Source organism: Pagrus major, chromosome 8, assembly GCF_040436345.1.
Source record: "Pagrus major chromosome 8, Pma_NU_1.0".
Lineage (NCBI taxonomy): Eukaryota > Metazoa > Chordata > Actinopteri > Spariformes > Sparidae > Pagrus > Pagrus major.
The window spans coordinates 15138968-15162142 of record NC_133222.1 but is presented as its reverse complement, the minus strand read 5'-3'; the positions used below and the strand labels follow the sequence as shown (position 1 = coordinate 15162142).

Genomic DNA, 23175 nt, shown 5'->3' with positions numbered 1-23175 from the left:
AAAATGCTAAAATTGTTATTGGTAGTTAACTAGATCCTAACTTCCTTTACACTAAACCACACTGCACTCCTGCGTATCGTAGAATCGGGCTGTGAAACACAGGGTTTTTTTTCTGTGGCTGTTAGCTTACATCTAGCAATCATTAATTTTTCACTGGCAGCAGGAAAACAGAGGGGACACACGCAGGAGAAGTGAACCGCAGGCGCAACAAGCCTCGTCGAGGCTTCGAGCTGCCTCGCCACCACAGTTTGGTGTAGACTTCCAAGATGGATGCTCTCGCCTCGATAGGTTTCTGTTTCTTTTTCGCCACGGACTACACATGCGACCATGGTTCCTGCCTGAAGACTGACAGTCTATCATAAATAAACCGGATTTATTAATCGTGAGGCGATAGAAATAGATTTCAGTGGATATTTTTGCCTCTACGCCGTCTGACTGTCGGATATTTGTTAACTTCCTGGTTGTCGCATGAATATGTTTGTCGAAACTGCGGCGAAAGATCAAGTTACTGTGGAGGGTTTTGCTGGATACAGGATACATACACTTTATAAATCGGTCGCGATGTTTAAAAGGAGAGGCAACTGTTTTCAACGAAGGGCAATGGGAGAACGACAGATTTCGTAAGAGTTCAGCAATGGAAAGTGGAAATGGTGGTGCATCGAGTAAAGGTGACGAGCTTTTTTTTTTTCTCCTTCCTCGTGTAACTTTCACTTTACGATAAACGACAAATGTGGATTTTCTCCTCCACTATTCTCGATGTATTGACCTTACTGTTGGTGTATGACTAGACGAAAAATGACGCGTGGATGAGGTGTCGTCTTTCACGGTACAAACAGTCCCAGCTTGTGGAAAAAACTTTTCAGCCCAGTTGAAGGAGCCGTAATTTTCGCCATATTGCTCGTATGTTGTGTTCACGCTTGTGTTTTTCTCTCCACTTTTAGGTGTTTTGGTACCCGTGTCAGCAGGTTCTGACGCCTTTCGAAACAGTATTTTGGCTCCACTGAAAAGTGCGTACTTGTATGAAGAGTCCAAGCAGTCCTTCAGATACAAGTCCGCTTTCTTAATAAATAATCCGGAACTGGAAGAAAAGGTCAGTCCCGATCTTATTCCTCATCTCCCGACATTTAAATGTCATTAAACACTAAGCCACGATGAATGGTGCAACTCTGATCAGCTCACATGTAATCAATAGCTGCACTTGGTTTAATGTCTTTAACATAAACACATGTAAATTACTTTTTTATTTTTTTTTTACATTTTAAACTTTGTTGAGAAGAATCATTTTTAAATATTTTATCATTTCTATCAAAAACCCTGAAGCCAATGAAGGCATGAAAGCAGGAACTGCCCTTTAATGCTAAATCAAAATGTCACATACTACATATCACACCTTTGAAACTGATTCCTTCCCTTTTCATGTGTCTTTTTCACAACAGTATAATGCTTTCCGTGAAAAGAGAAAGGAAGAAGGATATTCAGAAGAGGATTTAAAGGAATCCTATGGGTTTTTGCTGTTTGACGATGTCAACAAGGTGAAGATATGAAACACAAGCACACCTGAGAACGTTCTGTACAAATCTCAAGATCTTGCTGATATGGTTTTTTTTGTATTTAAAGGCTCATGCACTTGGAGAAACTGGTGTGCTTACTGGGAACAGCACATGCACAACTCTGGGAGATCCCTCAAAGGGTAAATTATGATGGTCTATGATTTATTTTGATTACCCCCCTCCCCCCCGCATGCTACTATGCCAACCAGAAGTGAGATCACAGTGACATTTTAGTAGGTTCAGCTCAGCCATGAGTGACACGAGGTCAAATTTCTATGCAGAAAACAGCCAGTTAAGATTTGTACACAGACATTACTGTAACACATAATTTAGATTAAGTTACTGTTTTTCTCTGTAAAAATGCAAAGAACTACATTTACTTTCTCATAATTTAAAGGATTTTACCCCAAGTTATTACCTTGATGAAGTCAGTCTGTCCAAAACATGACATGCAGCTTGAGCAAAGGATTAGTCCATGTCGAGTGTCTGGTTCTCCCTGCCCTTTGAAAGTGAAAGCAAGTTGTATGTATAAATCTATACAAATGAAAGTGGAAGAATTCCCTCAGTGAAAGAGAAACTGTAAGCTTCTCTTCAGGTTATATAATGTGTGGGAGAGGCAAGAAATGAACCCTTTATTTTGTGTTTCACTGTGCATTGCAACACAGATCTCACATATGTGTAACATGTATCCCTTAGATTTCTGTATTTTTTTTTTATAACTTAAGTTTTAAATGCTGCCTCTCAATGTTTTTGTCTGTTATCTCTTTACCCACTCTAGGCTGTGATAAGTGTGGAAGTTATCAAGTATTAACATTGGTCAAAGTCTTAGTTTTTATGGAGCTGTTTTTCTCTGAATGGTAGTATGAAGTGTGGCACATGAAAACAAGAGCTCCACTGTGTCACATGTAATTGAATATAGCCCTGTTGCACAGATTCATTCTGTGTTTTGCTTCATATTCGTGCTTCTTTTTATCTGTTTCAGTTCTTGTGTAGATTGCAATGGTACTATAACAGATTGAGATACCTTCTCATAACAGAAACATTTATTCTAAACATTAGTATTGCATTTCTTAATGACTTAAACAGACACTTGGAAAGGTTGTACTGTAGTGAATATTTCTGATATGTCGTAACTGCTGGTGCAGGAGTATAAGACGCAAAAAACCTGCCAAACCAGTTACTTGTGCTTTGTTTTGCCTCCTGCGTTCAGATTTCCAGCCGGTTGTTTTTACAGGACTGAGAGACCATACCTAAATGTAGCTCAGTGTCAAGTGTCTCATCTATTCTCATTTGTATTTTAATGTATTTTTATTGTACTTTTTTCTATGTTAATAACAATGATGCCCTTTTGATAATAATATGATTTGGAAATGCACAGTTGTAAGACATGTACAGGCCTATGAATGTGGCGTCACATGAGAAAGCAGCAGCACCCACACCCTGTCCTTCAGCCAGCTGATAACGGCTTCCTGTCAGTCAGGCAAACAGGATAACAGATGTCACCTCACTTAAGCCAGGGGTGTCCAAACGTTGTTCATTGACGGGCCAAAACTGAAACTTGAAAGTGATAGTAGGATCCTGAGTTCCCTTAATTGACTGACTTCCTGCTCTATGCGCGACTCCGCCCGTCATGAAAAAATAAGAATTTGGGATCCTAAATATTTAAGGAGTATTTTTACCTCACAAAAAATACAATAAGTTAAACTGCAATTTATATTATGTATGTATTTATTTAAACTTCGTTAGAAACATCTGGCAGGCCAAATCAAACCTTGTACCGGGTCAGCCTTGGCCCACAGGCCCCACTTTAGGTAGCCCTGCTTTAAAGGGTAACTCCACCAATTTTACACATTAAAGTGTGTTAACAGGCCTTGGGGAGTACTACTGCACATGTGAAAAAAGTAGTACGGTATAGTATAGTAGTATTTTGTGGTTCCAGAGGAAGCTGTATGTAATCAGATAAATTGCCTCCAATGATGTCACTCAGTGGTTGTTGCATTGTGGGTAATGTAGGAACCAGGTTTTGAAAAGCAGTCCACTGGTCTAGCATTGCACTCCTACAACATTGTTCGACTCATTACGGTTAGAACAGTTAGAACAAATGATCAAAATCAATACAGCAGAACCAGCGATATCACCTTTCTTATTCCAAACAGTCTTCTGTGCCTATATTACTCACAATGCAGCTTAGCCACTGAGTGACGTCACTGGTGGCAATTTATTAAAATACATGCATATTTCTCTGGAGTCACAAAAGGCTTTACACTACCTTTTTCTTTATTACATATGCAGTAGTACTCCCCAAGAACTATAAACACACATTAATGTGTAAAATTGGTGAAGTTACCCTTAAAGTATCAGGTAAGTGTAGGGAAGGTTCTGGATAATGGCTTGTAAAAATACATATAGAGCACAATGGTATGTTGATTATAGATCATGTACAGCTGCTGTGGGTGCGGTCAGTCAGATAGCTGTCAATCGCGTGGTGTGTCCTTGACACATCCACCTTTCAAGGTGTGGCCTTGCTAGAGTGTCAGTTGTTTGGAAAACACTTCAAAGTTATGAGTTAAACATTATGGCTTTTTTACGATACTCAAATCTTAATAAACGATCCTCCTTGTGTTTGTTTTTAACTGACCACACATTCAGTGAATGTTTTCTGTGTGTATTCAGGTGTTTACATATCAATGTACTCTGACTGTTTGGATCTAAATCGCTGGTACCATGGCAAATCTGGATACATTGCCATCATCAGGCTGACAAAGGTATTGAAAAGAAGAAGAACTTGTGACATATTTATGAGTGTTTTCATTTAAAGAACATATTTGATTGAAAAATGGTTGTCCTTTATTCTAACCAACAGGGTAAAGTTAAAAAGGTTTTGGAGAACTACACCCAGAATTTCACTGCGCCAACTGAGAGGTTTGACTGTCATGTGTCAGAACAGCTGCCCTCTGTATCGGCCAACACCAGCTCCTTTCTTGCCTTCGAGAGGACCCAGGTAGGAAGGGACAAAATCATACAGCACAATTTTTTTCCCACTCTCCAACCCAACTTTTATATAAAGCTGTAAATGCACAGTAAATGTAGGTGCACACTGAAGGTGACATAGGTCATTTGTTGTAATGCCCAGATGTGACGTCTGTGCCTTTCTTATATGTCTTGCTTTGACTTTGCAGTATTACATTTATGAGCTGCTAAATGATGGAAGCAATGAGACGGTTCAATCTCCCAGTGCTGCCTTTCCTTTTGCCATTGTATCATTTTCATACACGGATACCAAAGCAACACTTGTAGCACCAGAGGAGAAAAGGTATTGTACCACTATAATTTGCCCTGATTGTTTTAGTTTGTACTTGAACAAATATGATTTAATACAAAATGAGAATATAAAAGTCATATTGATTAATTGTTCCTTGATTCTCTTTTCAGTGAGGAGAAAAAACAAGGTAAGTAAAATGTAATTATAAGCAAACATGGTATAGTTTCTCTATACATACTGCTGTCAAAATGAAATGCAGTTAAACTCCCACAAGGTGGTTCGTCCAACTATTTGCTTATTTGGACCACTGTTTAAAGGGGCAATACGTAAGATATGGCCAGAATTTAAGTTTAAAACATCCAAAATACCTACACCCATTTAAATAATGGGAGCATTTGTCATGAATTTGTATGACCGTTTTTAATTTACTGAAAATGGACTGTATGAATATGAATGTATTTTTTTTAATTATTGTTTTATTATTTTATTCCCCAGTTTTTCATTTCTATCCGTGGAGGGGTCAGCTTCAAATAGGCACCCATTTCTATGATGTTGGCTTGAGGTCTACAGCAAGGGCCTTGATCCCTGCAGAACTGTGAGTTAAATGTGGACACAGAAAATACACACTGTATTGTAAAATGACAGATGATATTGAATATATAACTTGTCTTCTGTGCTATGTCTTATTTTTACATTTAAGGCCACCAGTGGTGAAAATTGACAGAGCCATTTCCATGTTAGATCTGAGACAGCTGTTGCCAAGGGCTGTCTTTGAAACCTGCTTCTCTGGTGAAGGTATGCTGTTAAAAAATATTCTAAAAATGCCTCATTACACAGGAGTAACATTTTTGAGGAATGTTTGAACATCATTCCTGGTTTTATTGGATGTATAATGAATGTATCATTAATGAATTTGGCTTTTTTAAATGTCTTTCAGTCTTTCTGGATGGCTTATACTGCAGTCTGTGTGAGTTGGTGTCTACTGAGACGGAAGAAACCAGCTCAGTCTCTCTGCTTCTGAGCGAGATCAAGGAGAAAGATGTTGTGAGTTTCTGTTTATTATGAACCTTTCAGAGACTGTGGGCCTTAGTTGTGTCAAAATAATCACATCCATCACAATTTTTATCAGAGTCCAAAATGGTGCCTTTTTCGGTGTGGCTAACAGTCCGAAACATCTTTTCAGTTGATCAAATAATAGTTTCATCCACTGGAATATCCTTTGCATTAGACCAGCTTGGCTCCTTTTTTATGTCAGTTTACACTGCATGTTGTTGAATTTAAGTTGCTATCTAAGATCCATAAACGGTACCTGACAAACTTGCTGTTTTCATACAGGCTCTCACTGTTCCGCTGAGTGATGGTGGTTTTCTTATTCTGCTGCACTCCTCCCACTTCCTCACATATGATGGTAAGATAAGAAAATGATGACAGTGTACTATCTTGTCAGTCACTCAACAAAACTTGCATTGCACTCATTAACAGCCATAATTCATTTTCATATCAGTCACATACCTTTGTGTTTTTTGTAGATACTGGGTCCAGTGCAACTGAGGTCCTGCAAGGCATATTTGTGTTTCCAGACTCACGAGTTATACAAAAAGGTGATAACATGTTTCATTTGACGTTTCCAACATTACTTAAATGAAAGGAAATTTCCTCTGTTTAGTGACACCTCTAGCTTGTTCAACATCATTTATAAATACAAAACCAAACAAGTACTCTTTGTTGATTTTTCACAGACACAAAATTTGGACAGCGAAAGACTGCCGTGTCATCTGAAATCCTGCGGGTTTTGCCTGTACTAAGTTATGCAGAGGGCGAAGTTGAGAAAACACCCACTGACCCCAGTGAAGAACTGTGTGAAGTATTTGCCCAGCATATGCAGAGCTACGCAGCACTGATAAACCCTGGGTTGACATTGAGTCCTTCAAGGGATATTAGTATCTTTCCAGATCAGTATGATGTACCAGATGCCCATAAGCACCTTTACAAATCCCCAGAGTGGACTAACAGGGCCTGGCAGAACTTCAAGTCATACCTGAGCAAACCAGTCTCTTTTCAACTGCCGGTGTCCAAGGCTTCAGAAATCCTGGCGGCTGGACAAGAGGAGCGAATGGAAGACCTTGATGATGATCTCTACTTTTGTCTGTCATCTCCTGAGGAGGCACCAGCCAGTCAGGCTAGCATGGAATCAGAAGACCAACAGACAGGCCAGAAATCTGTTGTACATGTTGAGACATCTGTGGACAGTTGTATAACAAGTGCTAAAGACCAAGTTGACTTAACAACTGTGCCTCAAAATGAGTGTTTGCAACCTGGAGATGCTACCAAAGACACTGAAAAATCAGATCTGACACTGCTAATCACAACTGATGATATGGGGATAAAAAGTGTCCGAGCTCGCTCTACATCAGATGAACTTCCTGCAGAGCTGATTGTCAGCATCACCTCGGCAGAGCGAACTGTCACTGATGCGAGTTTAAGTGCGACCACTGCTGAGTCTGCAACAAAGCGTAAAGACTTTCAGCATTCTGGTTTTTCAACAGCCAAAGTACAAACGGAAGAAGGGAACTCCCTGAATGATGAGAATGTTAAAACAAAGAAGGTTTCTGACCCCACCAATCACCAAACAAAACGTAGGAAATACCACAGGGACAACTTGAAGAGTCAGAAGGAAGAATCATCAACCTGCCCAGATTTGAGTAAGCCTTCAAATATTGATTGGAGAAAAGTGCGAAAGCGAAAGCGCATATTTGGAACACTATCTTCAAAACATAGAAAGCTGAGATCTGCAGCTCTTGCTCTAGCAGTGGCAGATGAGAAAACATCTGAACCTGGACAGCAGAGCTTTGAAAGTACCATTTTAATGGAACATGAAGCTTTTCCTCAGAGAAAGAAAACCGAGCGCTGGGACTTAAAGCCGGTTCTCAGCGAATGTGGAAGAATCTTGGTTCCCCATGGCTCTGTAGATATTGATGATCAGATTAAGACTTTAAAGGGTAAGCTTCAATCTACAAAAGACAAACCATGCCATGAAAAAATGTTGGTTGATGGCTCAGCAAAGGCTCATGACACAGTTGAGATGGAGCAAGAGTCAAGCATTGCTAAAGAGACAGCAGTGGACAAAACAGAGGACACAACATCTAAGGATGGAGGAAACCGCCCTCAAAATGTTGAGAATGACAATGGTTCATTAACTTTGAATCCAAAGAGTAGTGAACATTCTTCAAAGAATGATAGCACAGACACTCCACCCTTAAAAACAGTTCAAGAAAAACACACTGATATCCCCTCTGCACGAAAGTGTGCAACCAAGGGTGAATTTCTGTTGAAAAAACTGAAATCAGTTCTTCTAAGGGGAAAGAGAAAAATGGGAATCCTTGCGTCACAGGAAACTGCTGCAGATACCACCCAGGACACTCAGCCTTGTCTCAAGAAGGCCAAAGTTGACTCAGAATCTGGGATGCTGAAGAATAATGATGCAATTACGAGCATTGCGGACACCAATTTGGATGTCAAGGAAGGTTCAAAGATGCTTTCAGTTGACCCTCTTTTTGCATATGCCCTAGGGTTGACCCCTAAAGATAAGACAAAGATAGAAGATAAACAGATAAAATCTGAGAGTCAAGATACTCATGAAAGGAATGACTGCTTGGAGACACGAGAAGAGACCATTTTGGACAAACAACCTCAAATCATACAAAGGCCTTTATCCATTTTTCCAAAAAGGGGTCGGATTAAAACACTCAAAAAGCATCAAGGCATCTCCGAAGAAAATGTCAAAAAGAAATGTAAGTCATACTACAAAATTCTGACATTGGGAATGCTTTTTTGTGTGCATGATGTTTTAAAATCTCCTCAGTATTGTGCATGACATTGAAACTGACTGACCCTTTTCTTGGCTCTGTCACTTCTGCAACTGTCCTCAGCTTGCTATCACTGCGCTTCACAAAGTATTTGCTAGTTGGTAGTTTGCTTTTCTCTTGCTTGTGCTGCATTTGCCAGTCCTTTGCACATGCTCTTAAATATGGCATACTTGCCTTAATAAAGCAATCACTTTGTTTGAAACAGTTAAATAATTTCTATGTTGGTGAATAATTCAATAATAGCAATACATTGGTATGTTTCAAATGCTTTCAATGTGCAACTTTTTATTTTCATGCAGTTTCTCTTTTCTCTCCTCTGTTTTGTCTTCACAGGGTGGTTGCATTTTCAAACCCCAGCTTGTTTTGCCAGTGAAAAACAAACAAACAAAGAGTGTACTAGGGATAATTCTGTCAGTAAGACTGTTAAGGAAAAAAGTAACAGTACTTGCTCGCCTCCAGATGCTTTGACCTTACTTGCTGACTTGGCACTCAGTGCCAATAATGACCAGGTTCCACCACAACCAGACCCAGCACTTGAGAGAGAACCTGAGACAAGTTTGAAGAAGTGTGACCTTACAAAAGATGTTACCAGTGGTGAACAAGAGTCAGTTCTTCATGCTCTGCTTAGACAGCCTGCAGCTAGATCCATGCAGCCTCTTGAGTCTCCTTCACCAAGCCATTTTGTGGGAGGCAGTGAATTGGTTGGTTTGATATCTAAAGAACATGATTACTCATTGCCCCCGTCTTCCTCTCTACTGTTGGATTTGTCAGGTACACCTTTCCAGGTATCTCCTTTAAGTGGTTCTACCAGACTGCTGCACCATCACCAGACAATGTATGGCGATGGAATTAAAACACTACACCACTATGTTGATCAGGAAGACAGAAGTGAAAACAACCACAGGACTCCAGAATACCTGAAAAAGCAGATGGCACGCAGAAGAAAGTTCAGGCAGTCGCGTACCTTTGTCATCAAAGATGAATCTCTACAAGTCACAAAGCAATGGAAAGAAAACTATGATTTTATTCTAGACAGCAAGTTTACGAATGACACAAAGGAAAGGGCTATCGTCCGAGCTTTACATGGGTATGTACATTTTGTTATTTATTCAAGGAATTTCAACATAACAGTTAAAAATATATATTTTCACATAATTTTAGTGCTGTACGTGTTTGAAGCTTGTTGACAATATGTGATAAAGTTGACTTCATATGATGATCATCATATTCAACTGAAGGAGCTAATTTTGTACATTTCACACCTTCAATAGCCCATGGGATTTGTCCATTCAAGACACCAATGAAGAGGTTCGGCTTATCGTCCACATGTGGATAGGTCTGTTCTACAGCAGGTCAACAGCCAGGTTCTTTCATTTTGACTCAAACTGTTCAACCCCATGTCCAGAAGAAAGTGATTCTTTGGAAGTGTCCAGTGGAATGGTGTCAGCCCCAGCTCAGTCTGAGCTCACGGCCAAGTCATCTGATCCTTGCCTGGATGTCACAGATACTTCAGAGACATCGATTTCAAAAGCTTTGGACCTCAGCAAAAAAGATAACTCTCTCTTGGACCAAGGATCTGTAATTTTGGACTTGTCATTAAGAAACTCCAATGTAGAGATTGTCACTTCAGATCTGCAAGCTAACAAAAAGAAGACCTCTTTGTCAGCTGAAGAGAAAGAAGCCAGTGCAACATTGAACACAATCAAGTCATCCGTGGGACTACAGAGTGTAAGCACATTTCAGGTTTTGGATTAATGTTATTATTATACTAAAGGCAAAACTTTTAGGCATTTAATGTTTACTCATGACTTTCCCGCACTTGTGATGTGGTAATAGGCATACCATCATTGGCATAATTAAGATACTACTTACAAAGAACTATTGAAAGTAATTGGGTAAGTTGGAAGAGACAGTCTACTGTTTTCTGGCCGAGTATAGCATTTGAACAGTAGTCACAAACTCTCATGCCAGCTGCTTCCCATTCTCCAAATCACCTCAGCCTGAGCATCTTGGATGAGCCTAGACAAGGAGATTCTAGCTTCCAGCCAGGTACACAGAGATGTGGTTCTTTAGCTCCTTCTCCACCAGAAGTGACATTCCATGTAATGATTGCTAGTTTCAATGGCTAGTCGCGAGTCAAGAACCTTTGCCTGCTACCCAACTGACCAAGTACAAGCCCCTTTATCCATTTCAATGTTCGTGATGACCCCAAACCAGAAGAGGCCATACTTCCTTTGTTTGTGCTCAGACTGGCAGAGCCACGTGGAGCGAGGCCCAGCTACTAGGCAGTCCTGTGTGGTCTTCATTCCAAGGCTTGGCCTTAAGTCTGGCCTCTAGGCATAGACCAATAACTTGTTTGCGTATTATATCCTGTCCTCCATTGCTATGGTGCAAAATGCAGATAGAGGGCAGGAAGGGATTTAAAATATATAGTGATACATGTAGTGTGTGTGATACATAAGGCTCCTTAGTAGAACACAAAAAGCACTATAACAAACTCTCAAAATGGCTATGGTTTGCATTGTTTACTGTTGGCCGAAGTGTCAGCTGCTACTCGGAGGACCAGAGTCGAATAGTGCTTGTTTGTGCAGTGATCACTTTGTTAAAGGTACCTCTAGTAGCCATAGTAGCCACTATTGCCGTTTTTCCATTACATCTGCCAGCCTGGCTCTACTTGGTTTGACTAGGCACAGCAGCCCAGCACAACCGGGCTACCTGCTGTAAAAAGTAATGAGAGCTGAACACAGACTTTTAAAAACAGGTTTCCTGCTCAGACATGAGTTTAGCATCTATTAGAGGGGGAGAGGGGGGCTTGTTACTAGTTGGTCACAGTCGCGAGACGTCACCGCAGCCAGCTTTGACACTCGGCACAGTAGAAGTGGTGATGGAAAAAACTAATTTGACTCAGTGCGGCCAAAACTGCTAGTGGAAAAATGGCATATGTAGCCGTTACCTTAGTTTGTAATGTTATGGTATTATCCTTTCCCAGAAACAAAATAACAATACGTAGCAAAGACACCTTACTTACTTTCCTTAAGCTCATCCATTCCGCTTTTCACTTCCGCTCTCCATCTGAATTTCATGCATCATCAGAATTAAGTGACTGCAAATTACTTATTTGTAATGGGGCACCCTACCAGGAATTTTTTTCCCTACCACTCCTCCCAGGCACACAGGGACTACAGACCCATCAATCATTAGTTGGTATGAATTCCCCTGGCACAGCAGAAATAGATAATCTGCAAGTGAAGTAGGACTAAGCTTCAGTGATGGCCAATCACATCAGTTCTCGTACTTTTTCTTATGGGCAGTCTTACTGAAGTCCCCTAGCTTCCTGAAAATGTGGTATTGATGTATGTCATGCATTGTTGTATGCTCTGTGTGATTAGTGGGCACAAAGTGGATAAGTGGACAGAAAAGCAAACAAATATGTTAATGTTAAATACCAGAGAGAAAAAGCAGTCATGGTTTTCACTGAATTAAGACAGTATTTAAAATATGTATTTATTTTCTGTTTTCTCCTCCTTTCCAGTCTTGCAGAAAGAGTGTACACTCCACAGATATTATCAGTAAGGTGAATGATGTCAGAAGCACCTATGAAAGCAAAAGGACTTGTACCCCTTTGCAAAAAGCTGTCCGCCTGGAGCTCTCAGATGTACCATCTTTTAAAGGTGGTGGAACATCGATTTCTGTACAGGACAAGATGGCAAGTCAGCTCGAAGATCATAAGACTGATTCAAGACTTGGCCATGTGTTACATCGATTCAACAATGAGAAGACGGATATGAGAGATGACATTGACAAGTCTTGTGCTACAGAGATGAGTTTTGTGCAAAAACAGGGAAGGGACTCATCAAGATCTGTGATAGACAAAGAGATAGACTCCAACAAAAAAGCAGGTGATGCGGTTGGTACAATTGAGCATGATGACAGTGAATCCAAAGGGGAAAAACAGCAAGTGAAAGAGAAGCCATACCAAGAGGGCAGTAAAGGAAGTTTTGCAAAAATGATTCATAAGGTTGATGATTCAACAGAAGAAGAATCGGGTACTGTCTGCAATGGCAGTCTTTTGGAAAATGAGAAGCAATCTTCGAGGGAGGAACCTCAAGCAGTCTCAGCAGGCAAGGCTGAACATGTTAATAAAGATGAGGATTGTCGTGCAGTGCTTGAAGTTAAAGTGATGGAAGATGATCACTTTGGGAAAGAAGACGGACTTGATGAGAAAGACAATCACATTTCAGATGTAGAAGCTGACAGTGGTGTAAATGATCAACCATCTCCTATGATGCGTGATTGCCCAGACTCACTAAAGGAGAATTACATCTCAGAGTGTAATGGCCAAACATCATTTGATGAGCAACCACCTCAAGCAGACGGCAAAGGAGAAGCCTGCCATGATTTGGAGTTAAGGAAGCTGTGTCCAAATGACAGTGCAGTGGCAGATGAACATGCCGTTTCAGAAAAAGCTCCTCGCACGGCATCAGAAATGGAGCCGATTGACAATGAACCTGCATTTAAGGAAAATTTAGAAAATGGTGTTTGTTTGGTAGATTTGAGAGATGATCCATTACCTATGATATCTGATGGCCCAGACTCAGTCAAAGATTGTATCACAGAGAATAATGGCCAAACACCATTGGTTGAGGAACCATCTCAAGCAAACAACGAAGAAGATGCCTGCAATGATTTGGAGTTAGGAAAGCTGTCTGCAAATGGCAATGTATTGACAGATGAACAAACCATTTTAGAAAAAGCTCCTCATGCTCCATCAGAAATGGAGCCTGTTGATAATGAATCTGCAGTTGAGGGGGATTTAGAAAGTGGTGATTATTTGGCAGATTTGAGTGATAAGCCAATGTCTATGACATGTGATGGCCCAGACTCGGTAAGGGATTGCGTCACGGAGTGTAATGGCCAAGCACCATTGGACGAGCAACCACCTCAGGCAGACAACGAAGACGAAACCTGCTCCAGTTTAGAGTTAAAAAAGCTGGGTGCACATGACAGTGCATTGACAGATGAACGGGCTATTTCAGAAAAAGCTCCTCATGCTCAATCAGACATGGAGCCTATTGATAATGAAACTGCAGTTGATGAGAATTCTGAAAATGGTATTTCTTTGGCAGTTTTAAGTGATCAGCCAATACCTATGATATGTGATGGCCCAGACTCAGTAAATAAGGATTGCATCACAAAGTGTGATCTTCAGGTATCGTTGGATGTGCAACCACGTCAAGCAGAGAACAAAGGAGATACCTGCCATGATTTACAGTTGAGAAATGTGTGTGCAAATGACAGTGCATTGACAGATGAACCGGCCATTTCAGAAAAGGCTCCTCATGCTCAATCAGACATGGAGCCTATTGATAATGAAACTGCAGTTGATGAGAATTCTGAAAATGGTATTTCTTTGGCAGTTTTAAGTGATCAGCCAATACCTATGATATGTGATGGCCCAGACTCAGTAAATAAGGATTGCATCACAAAGTGTGATCTTCAGGTATCGTTGGATGTGCAACCACGTCAAGCAGAGAACAAAGGAGATACCTGCCATGATTTACAGTTGAGAAATGTGTGTGCAAATGACAGTGCATTGACAGATGAACCGGCCATTTCAGAAAAGGCTCCTCATGCTCAATCAGACATGGAGCCTATTGATAATGAAACTGCAGTTGAGGAGAATTCTGAAAATGGTATTTCTTTGGCAGTTTTAAGTGATCAGCAAATACCTATGATATGTGATGGCCCAGACTCAGTAAATAAGGACTGCATCACAAAGTGTGATCTTCAGGTATCGTTGGATGTGCAACCATGCCAAGCAGAGAACAAAGGAGATACCTGCCATGATTTACAGTTGAGAAATGTGTGTGCAAATGCCATTTCAGAAAAAGCTCCTCATCCTCCATCAGAAATGGACCCTATTGATAATGAACCTGTAGCTGAGGCAAATTCTGAAAATAATACTTGTTTGGCAGATGAGGCACATTTTCAGAAATCCGAATTACCCATATCTGATGAGAGCACCAGCTCATTGGTTGGGTCTTCTGCTGATGGGTCAGCTTCCCAGACAAATGACAGTGTTGCAACAGGAGGCCAAAACAAAGCAATGGCAACCTTCAGTCTAAGTCTTCATGATCATGAAGAGCAGGATACCAAATCAGATGAGAAAGAGCTAAAGGCTGATGACGCAACCCAAAAAGATCTCTTCCATCATCAGTTTCATTCACCTCAGCGTGACACTGTAACAGGGTGTGAAGCTGAGGAGGCATTGCATAAAGATGCAGATCTCAAAATTGATGAAACACACAAAGGATTGGAAAAGATAGATGGTCGGATTGTAATTCCATTTATTGGAATAGACATCTCTGGAGAAGATGTAGTACAATCAGATGACTCACACTCAGAAGGCAAAGTTCAGGAAGTACAAGACCAGAACGAAATCACAATTAACCGTGAAAATACCTACCCTGAAACTGTCCTACCCACAGAGGTATGCAGTACATCTCAAGTTTTCAGTAAAAAGGAAGAACTTTCTGCTGGCAAAAAATCACTTTTTGATGAAAGGGAAACTAACCAGCTAGAGATCTCAGAAAGTGAGTCTGATGAAAGGTGCCCTACCCCAACTATGGATGAGGAACCATATCAGTACGTTTCTTGTTATGACCCTAGTAGTAGTAGTAGTTCTTCCTTTAGTGGTAGTGAAAACTGCAAAAACATGACTCAACAACATCTTGGCAGAAGCTCAACATTCATAAAGGATGAAATGCCTCTTGAGCGAAAACACAAGTCTACAGTTGGCAGTGATCCCAACCGTCAACATGGTCTTCGCCCTGATCTTGAGCTAAGAACTCTAAGAGTTCTACAAAGTATAGGCAAGTTCCTCTCCCAATCAGGCCACCCTGACAAATCCAGCCAGATTACAACAACTGATATGGAACGCTCTCTTGATCAGAAAGATAAACTTCAGGACACCTCCATCGGACATAATTATTGTCATCCCCACACATCTTTTTCTTCTACTGAGTTAATGCAAGCCTTTCCACCAAATATTGACCAAGATAGATCTAAAACAACATCACAAACCAATTTAGGTCATGAACCACGTTCAAACAGTCAGCGTCCTGTCATGGCTGTGAAACCATCTAAGAGTGACGAAATACAAACCCCTGTAGTTACATACATCCCATCAGCTTCCATGCTGTTTGAGAAAAAGACAGAAAGTCTCAAGGGAAACTCTGTAGGACTAAATGATGATATGCAGGAGGCCAGTGAGCATTCTTCCAAGAGCAGTTGTTTATCAAATGTTTGGGACATAAAGTCTCACTCAAATAAAGCTCAATTCAATCAATACCAAGGAAGGGACCCTTCAAAACTCATCAAAAAAACTTCATCATCTCTTCCCCTGCATTCTTTTGAATCTGCAAAAACCTCCTCTAAACTCTGGACAAACATGGTGGCAGACGGCACTAAATCTGTTGATGGAAACCAATGTTTCTTGATAAACAGTTTAGTTGAGAAAGTTGCGCAAACAACTAACAAGAGCACCGAGATGGATCAGAGAGACTGCTCAGATGCATCAACTTCAGTTGCAAATTACAAAGATGATAGCATAATGGATGATAGTCTCTTCCTGGGACCTCAAAGTTCAATAACATGCACAGTTTTTAACACCAGCAGGAAGAGACCTGTTTCTTTTCTGGAGCAGCTTTCTCAGAGGTGTCTACAAGAAGACCTCACTCTGGCATCAATGGAACAGGAGTGCCTTATCTTCTCAGAACAAATGAAACAGCTTTTGAAAAGGAGTAACAGGGGACCCACCCACCAACTGGATGCACATAACAAACTGAATGTGCCTTGCTCCAGTCCTGTGACTGTGCACTTTTCCAGTCTAGAGGAAGAGGAGGATTCATTGGATTACTTGGACGCACCATCACTTGTGGGACAGAAAATTGAGGTAGACATGTCTGACAGGACAGACCTGGCAGAGGAAGAAAATACTTTGCATCCTCAAAAATCATCTCAACGAACAGGCAACCCAATGGAACATGCTGGAGTTTCCAGTGTGACTTCAGAATGTGCCAGGCTGTACAAGGCAATCATGAATGATGTTTGTGCTGTCAAAAAGGTCCCATCTACTAGACCTAAGCACTTGAGAATGGATAAAGGTTACCTGAAGACTGAACCAAGTAACCATTTTGACTTCTGTGAACAAATGAAGAGAGATGTGGATCAGAGTTTTCGCAGTAGTCTGAATTCTGTTGTGAAGAAATCCTGTAAAACGAAGTACAGATTCTACATATTAGTGACGTCAGATGGTGCCTTCTTCGATGAAACCAAGGTAAGACAAGTTTTCAATGAATTTCCAATGTGGTATTCTATTTGCTCTACACTGATAAGCAATATCATTAAACCACTGACAGGTAAAGTGAATAACATTGATCATCTCGATACAGTCAAATATTCTGGGAAATATTAATTATTATAAGTCCTGGCATTCATGTGTATATAACTTTGACATGCACCACCTTCTCAAACACCATTGAAGACCAAGTAGATCCCCTCTTGGCACAAGCGTCCCTGATGGCTGTTGCCATCAGTGCTCCTCACCATGGATCGGACTAGGCTCTGACCAGTTGAGTCATGGAAACAGGACCCCTGTGGGTGTCTCGTTGTGTCTGGAACCCCCATGGATGCTATATCAGATTGGGATCATCAGGAATTTGGAAGCCAGGTTCAGGCCTTGAGCTCTTTTTTCATGTTCCTTGGGCCATTCCTGAGCAGTTTCAAGTGGTGTCTCAGGGTGCTTTGTCCTGCTGGGGGTGAGCACTTTTGGGGAGCACGTTGCCATGAGGGCTGTACTTGGACTGGGATAGGGATGGGGAATTTGTGTCGAGTGGCATCCAAAGGGATGCCATGACCCATGTTTTCCCAGCAAAACATTGCATCCTACAAAAATAAAATGTTATTTACTTACACTGTCAGTGGTGTGTATTATCTATATTGTTTATAGCCTGCATTTCTGAATTATAGTGGCATGTCACCCAAAATGATTATTTTTGACAATTTAACAGTCATTGCCTGTATAAAGGTGCCACTCAAACTTGTTATTTGCTCCTCTGATAAAAATCAGAAGCTGTGGTCAGCTTGGATATATGGAAAGTTTTCACAGCAAATACAATTATCAAACTATCTATGCAAATGGTTTAAGTCCATGAGAAATGTCCACTTCTGTCCATCTGTAGGATTAGTATATTCTCACTAAAATATTTTCTGTAGAATATGGCTGATTGATTCCAATTCTAAAATTTATTGAAATTAACTGTATGTCAATCAAAAGCGGAAATTGAAATCAATAGCAGGATTGGCCATTCTCCCAGTGTTTTTTTTTTTTTTTTTTAATCTCCAACCCAGCCTCCAAAGTGGACACAGCTAACTTAAACCCTACAGATGCACTTCCAGACATTAATCCTGTGTGCACGAAGACAGTCAACTGACTGGTACTGGAGGAAACTCATCAGAGATGTTTGATTTATTTCCTTTTTTAGGGGGGTTTACTTGAGACAAATTTGAGAAACTGAACTTTGTAACAAACTAACTTACTATGTTGTGTTGTTTATTGTTGAATCCCGAAAGAACTCTGGAATATTTAGTTTTGGTGAATGTTATTTGAACTTGCCTAAACGTAACCTGCAAAAAGCAAACAGGATAAGGTCAAGCTATTTTTGTAAAATACCCCCATCTTTTAAAAAATATATATATATATATATATATATATATATATATATATATGACAGTATGACATAGAATGTCAAACAATGACAGCCTTTTTGCCTATCATTACTGATACTACAAACATTTCACTGCTACCACTGATTTTATCTCCTACAGGGGTAAGAAAACATTCCCAAGAGGGTTTTAAAAGAGACAGACACTGCATAAGCCAAGATTGAGGCAATTCCATACATCAGCTTTCAACTTAATATAATTGTCTTATTTAATGTAATGTCTCAATACATTTATTGTACCTGTTATTAGGGTGTTTGTTGATCTTGAGAGGAAGTCACTGAGTAGGCTTAAAGATCATATCAAAGCAATGCTGAATACAAGGACATCAAACAGTGCTTTAATGACTCAAATATATGATAGAAAATCAAGACAAGGGACTAATGTTTTCATGTCAAAGCAGGGTTAAGACTTGCTCAGGGAAAATTGCTTTTAAAGTTTGGGTAATTTCTCTTTTAAAGGCCCATTTGGAGGCAGAGGGACATACTGCTGTACAGCCATCGGAGTTCTTCCTTGATGGGGATAGTACATCATCTCTCCTCATCATCATCAGGAATGAAGACATTGCAGAGCACATTTGTGAGGTAACTGATCAGCCGGTTAAAGATGATGACAGGACTTTTGCAATAGTAAATCATGAACTAAAGACTGCTCTCTGCCTTCTCAGGTACCACACTTGCTCGAGCTGAAGAAGTCACCAGGTGTGCAGTTTGCAGGAATTGATGAACCAGATGATGTTGTGAACCTCACCCATCAGGAGCTCTTCATGAGGGGTGGTTTTATAATGTTTGACAGAGCAGCAGTGGAGTCCCTCAGCCTTTGTATGTGCACTTTTAACTGAATACTTGAAATCTGGCAATGTAAACATCTTATAATTCATCCCAGTTTAACTCATGGTTTCAATTCTGTATGAATTTTAAGGCAACATGAAAAAAATATCAGAAATCTTGCAAGAGCTGAGCAAAATGGGGAAGTGGAAATGGATGTTGCACTACAGAGACAGCCGTCGGATGAAAGAAAATGCGAGGTAGGGTTCAACTTTGGAAAAGAAAGCCCTCTTGTTCTTACTTCCCTATAGAGCAGGTTACAGGTGTTCTAAAAGCCTTTCATTATCTATAGTACAAGTTGTTTAACAGCTTTTCCATAGCGCAAACACAATATGCAACACAACAATCAAAATAAACAGGTAACGGAACAAACACAGCAAAACAAATCTGGGCACATATAGGGAGCTAATACAAGTAAAATAAGACAAACCAGTAAACTGAGAGAAAAAAGGCAAAGCCGAAGTATCAATTTAAAAAACACAAATAAGACAAAAGTAGGCTAGCACATTATCATAACAAAAAAATATGTTTTATATACAGAAAATTGATACCAAGATGCCATGTCTGTTACTGCTTTTAACCATTCAGCAAAATCAGGCTTTGACACGTCCAGTTGAAGAGAACAATCCTTGATGTGCTAATAAAGCCTGTTTGTGTAGGTCTTAATAATGGTTTGGATAAACTGTATTTCACTGTATGAGACCTGTCTCCGAATAACTACAGCAGGGGACATACTGGTAATGGTTTGTGCAACCACCGTCAAATACTTTTACTTACTTTTGTCAGATATATGGCGATATTAGGGAGTGAAAAAAATTCTGATATCAATATATTGGCCGATATACACACATTTTTTGCAGTGATCCTTCAAATGTGGTAATCAAACACTGGTGACATAGACATGTAACGGTGGCAGAATGTTTTACAGTTTAACTATAAACTTAATTGTCCAGTGCTATATTACCCAAGCATCTTTTTCTGTGTTATAATCTCTAATCTCTAAAAAGCATAAGGCTACATATCGCTGCATATTGGTCAACATATACGACGATATATCTGTGATTGGCTGACTGATACATTGGTCAGGCTCTACTTTTAACGACTTGTTTCCAAAAAGAAGAAACAAACGAAAATTCCCACATTGAATGAAGAAAAGCAGTTGCTTCATTTTTAAACTTTTTTTTAAAATGTTTTAATTCAGATCACTTTCTCAGATTTTACTTAAATCTTCTGTTACCATATCGAGTGTTTGTCATAATTTTATGAAAGACTGATGCTGATTGAACCGTTTTTAATAATCTAGCGTATCTGAACATTGCGTTTCTCCTCCTACATCCAGGTTGAGTACAGAGGCAAAAGAGAAGACGCAGTTCCTAAACTGGTGCCAAGAAGTAGGAATATTGGAGGTCTTGCCTTACCATGAGTGTGACCTCATGTCAAGAGATCAGCCTGACTATCTCACATGTTTGGTCCGTCTGCAGGTCCAGAATATATCTGCCCGCTACCCTGTTTTTATAACTGGTGAGACACTACTGCACAGATACATTAATTGTACCTTTTATATTAAATTAGTCCAATGACATTCTGGTTTTATTTTTATGTTGTTTGCAAGATTTTATAAACATATCTAATATATATTTAATTAAGAGCGATTGCTTTCAGTGCCATCCAGATTAATCTGGGAAAAAATCCCTAAAGTCACATAGTACTTTATGAGTTTCTGCATTGTGCCTGGGTTAACCTTTAAAGGTTTTAGTTACTGTATAATGTCAAAGGAATTACATGTTTTTTTATTGTCATGTTTTTTTATTCTTGCAGATACAACAACAGACAGCGCATTTGGAACGAATGGAATTTTAACACTGACTTTCAGCTCCTTCCTGACAAGCAAAACATTTCCAGTCTGACCTGAAAACGTAACTTGGAAAAACTTGAGTTGTGCTTTAAGTACACAACCATCAAAAACTCACTGGATGTGAGGTGACACCAGTAATAAACCATTAATGGTTATTTCAAACATATCATATTTTATTATTTTACTTAATTACATTACTTTGGCTCTTTTTGTATCCTTTTGTTTTTTGTTTATGTTGTTCAGTTGTAGACTAAGTTATCATTCAGTTAATGGATAGAGAGACAATAATGCCAATATGCAGGCATGTATACTGTAAATACTGTATGCATTTTGTAATGTATTTTATTTTATTGTAAATTGTATTGTAAACTTGTTTAAAACTGATTTTTACATTCTGTATATTCTGTATTACAATCCTGACATCATACATTTGCAGAACAATCATTAGTATTTGATTCAATGATTACTTGTGTTCGAAAAGGCAGTTCAAAGATTCTTTTTTTGTCGGTACAAATTGTTTTTAGTACTTTATACAAGCCTTGCAACAAAGCTAAAATAGGCTGCCTTCACGCAGTGCTTATTTTACATATTTAAGTAGACTAATGTACACTGTTATATTTGCTAACAGTGAGTCTTAACTCTTGAATGTTGAATTGTTTAAGCAGAACAGTTTAACTAAGCGCTAAATATGTGTATTTTCATAACAACATATGACTGAGAATAAAGAGATATATTTCATTGGGTTGCTTTAAAAAATCATCCGTGATGCTTATGGAATCGGCGCTTTGATTCCTGACTACTCGCACTACATTGTGTTCATAGACACAGATAATCCACACAGTATGGCATAAACCCATGGCATTGTTTACAATGAAAGGATGAAGTGAACTCCATCTTGCTATAAAAGAAACGTCTCAAATGAGAAAATGAACTCGGCTAAAAGAAAAGTTTAGGAAAAATCAACTTTAACTCCTCTTTAATTCAACTGGTGGTATAGTGGTATATTTCTGTTATGGACTTGTGACTAATTCATTCTAGTCTTTATCATTCAGCCTTGCCTCCACAAAATTAAAATTCACAGGAAATTAATCAAAACAATGTGAAATTTGGCAGGAGACATGGCTTCATGTACATCCAGTGAAATATCAATAAATGTATGTGTAGGTGAAGTAATGCATAAATGATACATGATGGAAAATTATAAGTTAAGAACATCATATAACCAGGAGAGGGCCTCACTGAGAATGGAAAACCTCTAAAGGGAGTGTCCTCGTAAAGATACCAGCAGCTCACTGAACACAGAGGTTACCAAACATTAGAGGTCAGACTTGTAATGAACTACGTAGATACATTTTGAAGAGCAGATGTTATCAGACTTCAACATTTCTAATTAATAAAATAACAGCAGTAAATTAAAAAACAAACATGCAGATGCTTCAAATTCTTTATAACAAATAGTGAAGTGGAGAAAATAAAGTTAAACAGATAACATCCTTATCTATTGCAACCAAGTAAAATAGACTCTTCACAAGATTTGTAAGATTTGGGATGTTGTTTAAAGCTATTAGTATATATGTAGATTTGTTCATATGAAGGACATAAACTGATCTGGTGGATCCTCCTCTTGGTTGTGCCTTGTAATAAAAGGGCATGCTTAAAAACGAGCATAATACACTACTCAAAATGAGTTAGGGGTGTTTGGATATGGGTGCATACATGCATGTGTATGGATATGCAATAAAAGTCAAATGAAATGTGTCGCATTATTTTTGAGAACCAAAAATATTCACATAACACACCAAAAAAAAATTCAGATATGTCACAGAATAAACAATCAAGTGAAGAAGTAAACATCCCAAGTGTACTAGGAACTAATGGAAATAAGGGAACAGATGGGGTGCTAGAGCTGATATACCAGTCTGGGTCACAAGACTGAATTAAAATGTAAAATGTATCCCATCCTATATTTGAGACTTCTGCAGCTTTCTAATCTGAGGCCATAATGAGACATTAAGTTTTGCGTTTGTAGAAA

General features: G+C 39.4%; 1 protein-coding gene across 1 annotated transcript; it reads left to right on the top strand.

The window, feature by feature from the left end:
- The first annotated feature begins 217 nt into the window (after positions 1 to 217).
- Positions 218 to 21881, top strand: tasor2 (transcription activation suppressor family member 2). Its single transcript, XM_073472135.1, has 22 exons — positions 218 to 668; positions 942 to 1090; positions 1437 to 1532; positions 1618 to 1690; positions 4224 to 4315; positions 4414 to 4551; positions 4730 to 4863; positions 4983 to 4999; positions 5308 to 5407; positions 5513 to 5607; positions 5750 to 5856; positions 6148 to 6220; positions 6342 to 6413; positions 6552 to 8603; positions 9450 to 9765; positions 9950 to 10406; positions 12211 to 17016; positions 18923 to 19045; positions 19129 to 19282; positions 19383 to 19488; positions 20628 to 20809; positions 21107 to 21881. The coding sequence occupies exons 1-22, from the start codon at positions 635 to 637 to the stop codon at positions 21193 to 21195; spliced, it is 9465 nt and encodes a 3154-aa protein (XP_073328236.1). The 5' UTR covers positions 218 to 634; the 3' UTR covers positions 21196 to 21881.
- Positions 21882 to 23175: the final 1294 nt, after the last annotated feature.